General features: G+C 59.1%; 1 protein-coding gene across 2 annotated transcripts in view; it reads left to right on the forward strand.

Annotated features, from left to right (window-relative positions):
* Window positions 1-3,985, forward strand: part of Amn (amnion associated transmembrane protein) — a 5,273-nt gene extending 1,288 nt beyond the window's left edge. For both annotated transcript variants that reach the window (XM_021202616.2, XM_029540985.1), the window contains exons 4-12: window positions 1,872-1,959; window positions 2,074-2,291; window positions 2,426-2,563; window positions 2,668-2,776; window positions 2,872-2,954; window positions 3,060-3,207; window positions 3,300-3,477; window positions 3,561-3,654; window positions 3,745-3,985. In XM_021202616.2, coding sequence (XP_021058275.1) covers window positions 1,872-1,959; window positions 2,074-2,291; window positions 2,426-2,563; window positions 2,668-2,776; window positions 2,872-2,954; window positions 3,060-3,207; window positions 3,300-3,477; window positions 3,561-3,654; window positions 3,745-3,858 — 1,170 coding nt within the window. In that variant the 3' untranslated portion in view covers window positions 3,859-3,985. The remainder of the gene's footprint in view (window positions 1-1,871; window positions 1,960-2,073; window positions 2,292-2,425; window positions 2,564-2,667; window positions 2,777-2,871; window positions 2,955-3,059; window positions 3,208-3,299; window positions 3,478-3,560; window positions 3,655-3,744) is intronic.
* Window positions 3,986-4,687: the final 702 nt, after the last annotated feature.

The following is a 4,687-nucleotide window of genomic DNA, read 5'->3' on the forward strand; positions in this document are numbered from 1 at the left end:
CCATGTGCAGGCTACGACTCTCTCTCTCTCTCTCCCTCTCTCTCCCTCCCTCCCTCCCTCCCATTTTCTTTTGGTTTTTCGAGACAGGGTTTCTCTGTGTAGCCCTGGCTATCCTGGAACTCTGTAGACCAGGCTGGCCTCTAACTCAGAAATCCCCCTGCCTCTGCCTCCCGAGTGCTGGGATTAAAGGCGTGCGCCACCACTACCCAGCTCTTCCTTTTGCTATAGAATTCTGTTCCGATTCTCCAAAAAAAGACTAGCATCCTCCAAGCAACTTGTGCACGCAGCACCTCTAGCGGCCAGAAGGGGGAGCCAGATCACAACCGGTTGTGAGCCACCATGTGGAACGGGAGCCTGCATTCTTTTTAAGAGCAGAGTCTTGACTTAACCAGTGGGCCATGGCTCCAGCCATATTATCTGTTCATATCTTGTTTCCTCTCTGTCCTTCCTCTTGGAAGCTGGGATAGTTTCTGTCTTTGATATCACGCATACCTGCGTGTGTGAATTAGATTCTGCTTGCTGGCGCTATGGCTGAAGTCTGCTTTCCCAAGCTCAGGTCTGGAAAGCTGTCCCCATTGTTTCATGTCTGTGCTTCAGCCCCCCTCAGCCCCCCTCAGCCCTCAGACAGTAATTTGGTACTTGGATGTCCACCCTCCCCCTGGATTTTTCTGCTGTCTTCTGTGGACCTGGACGTGGACACCTGTCACTGAACACCCACAACTGACCCAGGCCTGGTGTTTATCTACTAGTGCTTGGTCCCCAGCGGGGATTGTGGCTTTCTACAATCTTGTCATATTTCCTCTTCTGATCTGTTCGTTTATTGTGATGCTAGGGACAGAACCCAGGGTCTCACAAATACTAGGTAGGTAGGTGTTCCATAGCCCCCCCCAGCTCTACCCCAGCCCTGTTATGAGAATACATTCCATTCACATGGGTGTGTGTATGTGTGTGTGTGTGTGTGTGTGTGTATGTGAGACCTCCCATCCTGAGGTGCCACTGTGTTACAATCTATCATGTCTGTCCCCACCTGTGGATGGAGTCCCTGGCTTTCACTGTGCTTCCCCCTTGGCGTGGGTGTAGCTGGCCTGTGTCATCTCCTCTGTCTAGGGTGAGCCTTTGGACAGGTCAGAAGCTCTAGCAAGGACAGGATCCTGGGCTGTGGGTGATGCCTGGTAACCTGATGGCCCTGTGAGGAGCAGGTCCCATGGCCCCATCTCCCTAAGCTCTGGGAGAAGAATGGAGAGATGAGGTCCTGAGGCTTGGGGAACCAGCAAATAGTGTCAGGGATCAGTCTTTCCCTTCCGCACAGCACAGTCCTAGCACAGAACTGGCTTTGAGCCGTGAGATGATCCCATAGTGGAGCCATGCAACTAGCTAAAATCACTTAGATTTCCTTCCTTCTCCTGCGTCCCTCTCTCTGAAACTGAAACCCCTTTCCCAGTGGCATGTGAATATATTTTAAAGTCTGGCTTCTAAGACGCGGGAGACCTTGTCTTATACTTTCTCCAAGTGACGGGTGCTGGCAATGTCACCTCCCGCCCCAAGTGCTCCATGGGTTCCCAGGGTCTCAGCTGTGCCCTGCTCCTTAGCATCAGACTGCTTATGTGATCCTCTAAGCTCCGCTACAGCTCAGTTGGGGGTCCTTTAGCCCTGGCACATGTGCCCCGTGTGCCTTCTCTTTCCTTTCCCTGGTGAGACCTAGCTCTTCCTGTTAGCCTCAGCCACGTTAAAGTTCCCAGGCCCTGACATCACCTAGCTCCCCGCCAAGGTCGCAGCTTGGGTTCTCCCTTGTGCCCGGGAAGTGTTAGTTGGTCGCAGTGCGTGCCTGGACCGTGCGACACCTCAGCCACCTCAGCCCGCGCCTTCCGCAGCTCCTGCCTCTGGACGGGGAGTTGGTCCTGGCCTCCGGAGCCACATTCAGCGCTGCAGGAGGCGACTCGGACCCCTCTTGTAACCCTGGTGAGAAAGATGGGCGTGGCTCGGAACGCGGCTCTCGGGGCTTGGGTTATGGTGGGCGGGGCGCGGGAGCGCTGGGAGGAGCAGGTCTCAGTGGGTTGGTGCGCGGTGACACAGGCGCCCCGTTGCTCTTCCGCAATCCCGACCGCTTCTCCTGGCTTGACCCGCACCTCTGGAGCTCCGGGACCCAGGCGCCCGGGCTCTTCTCTGTGGACGCCGAGCGCGTGCCCTGCAGCTACGACGACGTCCTCTTCCCGCGCGATGGATCTTTCCGCGTGGCGCTCGGCCCAGGCCCCAACCCGGTGCACGTCCGCAGCGTCTCGGCCGTGGGCCAGGTGAGCAGGCGCGGGAGGGCTGGGGTCCCATCCCCTGTGCGCGTCCCTGCGGCACCCTGCAGCTGCGCGCGTGGGCCCGGGCACTCACACTCTCTCCTCGCTCTCCCGGCCGCTGGTGATGCCACCACCCGCAGACGTTCTCGCGCGACGAGGACCTGACCGCTTTCCTGGCGTCCCGCGAGGGCCGCCTGCGCTTCCACGGGTCGGGCGCGCTGAGAGTGGGCTCCCAGGCCTGCACCGACGCGTCGGGCTGCGTCTGCGGCAACGCCGAGGTGAGTGAGCCTTGACCTGGTATAGCGCGAGGGCCGCCCCGGCCACGCTGGGACGCGTGGCTGCCGCTGTGCTTTCCTGCGTTCACCTCTGTGCTCCCACCCAGATGCTGCCGTGGATCTGCGCTTCTCTGTTGCAGCCCCTGGGCGGCCGCTGCCCCCAGGCCGCCTGTCAGGACCCCCTACTGCCTCAAGGACAGTGCTGCAACCTCTGCGGTGAGCGTCCCCCCCACCTCCGCCCTCGAACGCGCTTCCGATGGGCTTCTCTCTCCTGCTGGGGTCTGTGACGTTAACCTGTCCTCCCGTCGCAGGAGCTATCGTGTCATTGACCCACGACCCCACATTTGACCTGGAGCAGTACCGAGCGCGGCTGCTGGACCTCTTCCTGAAGCAGGTAAGGAAGCCACACGCCGGGTGCCGGCTGCAGTTAACTGAGCCCCGACTCTACTGTCCCCCTTGGTCGGATGGCAGAGTCCGGATCAACCCCTTCCCTCCGCAGCCCCAGTACCAGGGTCTGCAGGTAGCTGTGTCCAAGGTGCTGCGCGACGCCCACACCGAGATCCAGGTGGTGCTGGTGGAGACCGGGCACGCGACCGGCGCAGCGGGGCAGCTGGGCCACGCGCTCCTCCAGGACGCGGTGGCACAAGGTAAGCCCGCACCCTCCGCCCCTCCGCGCCCTCCCTCCCCCCCCCCACCGACCCCGGGGTTCCCGGGCCCCTCTGAGTCCATCTCCTTGCAGGCAGCGTGCTCGGTATCGTGTCGGCGACCCTGCGGCAGTCTGGCAAGCCCACGACCGCAGACTCAGCGCTGAATCAGAGCTCATCCAGTGCCGGGCTGGCGGGCGGCGTGGCGGCCTTGGTGCTGCTGGCTCTGCTGGGGACCGTGCTGCTTCTGCTGCACCGCAGCGGGAGGCTCAGGTATGCTGGCCCCTCCTGAAGGCAGGCTCCCAGAGAGGCTTGCCGTGCTGCCCCAGGGGTTCACCTGCGCCCACTTCCTGCAGGTGGAGAAGGCATGAAGACGCTGAGCCCGCATCGGCTGGGCTGCCGCTGGGTTTCCGAAATCCGATTTTCGACGTGATTGTCTTCAAGCAGCAGGTGAGACTGTGGGAAGAAGCTTTGGGGGGGGGGGGTCTCCCGGGGACAGGTACTTGGGACTGTGAGCCCTCTGACCTTGTGACTCCTCAGCCCTCGGTCGAGCTACCTGACTCAGCTCAGAAGGTGGACATCTTGGACATTGATACCAAGTTCGGCTGCTTCGTTAACCCGCTCTTTGCTGGGGAGGCAGAGGCAGAGGCCTGACCTGCTGCTGGAAAGGTGCTTCCAACCTGTGGACTGTTCACCCCCTCGGAGACGTGACTTCTCTCCTGGTGGCAAGGACAGGCCTACCTTGCCCAATAAAGAGTTGCTTGTTTGTTTTTTAACTTGATAGCCTGATGGGTGGTCACACTTGTAACCTTGATTTACTTGAGCGACGGGGATCTGAACTCTGGTCCTCAGACCCACGCCGCAATTGCTGTTACCACGGGGGCAGTGTTTTGTTTTGAGGTGAGCGTCTCACCATGTACTCTAGGAAGGCATTTAACTTCTGGGCTCAAGTACCTCTCAGCCTCCAGAATTAGCTGGGGCTTTAGGTATATGACTCCCTGACCCAGCAATTTCAAATGGCCGTTGATGCTGGGGTGGACCTGTCCCAGTTGTTGGCCTGGTTAGGTTTGGTGACCTTTAAGCAGTGTCAACTCACTGCCAGGTTCAGTCTTACTGGAGTAGAGCTCTGCCTCCTGTCAGAACATTCCGATTGGCATCTGTTGTCTCTAGTTATAGGGGCTAGGCGCAGGGACAGGAACTTGACCCCTCGGGTCATCTCAGCTTGTCCAGCTTTAGCTTACCGAGTGTTCAGAAAGAGCAGCTCCAGTTCTTAGTAATTTTGTGGGGAAAAAGTTGGATCAGTGTTAGGCATGGTGGTGCATACCTATAATCCTACTGCTAGAGGTGGAGGCAGGGGGTCAGGAGTTTGAGGACAGCCTAGCCTACACTGCAAGCCTCTCAATAAACAAAACCAAACTAAATGGGGGGGGTAAGGAGGCGGCTCAGTGGGGAAAGCACTTGCCTCTAAGTTGGGAGGAGCAGT

The sequence above is a fragment of the Mus pahari genome, chromosome 7, assembly GCF_900095145.1.
Source record: "Mus pahari chromosome 7, PAHARI_EIJ_v1.1, whole genome shotgun sequence".
In the NCBI taxonomy this organism is placed as follows: Eukaryota; Metazoa; Chordata; class Mammalia; order Rodentia; family Muridae; genus Mus; species Mus pahari.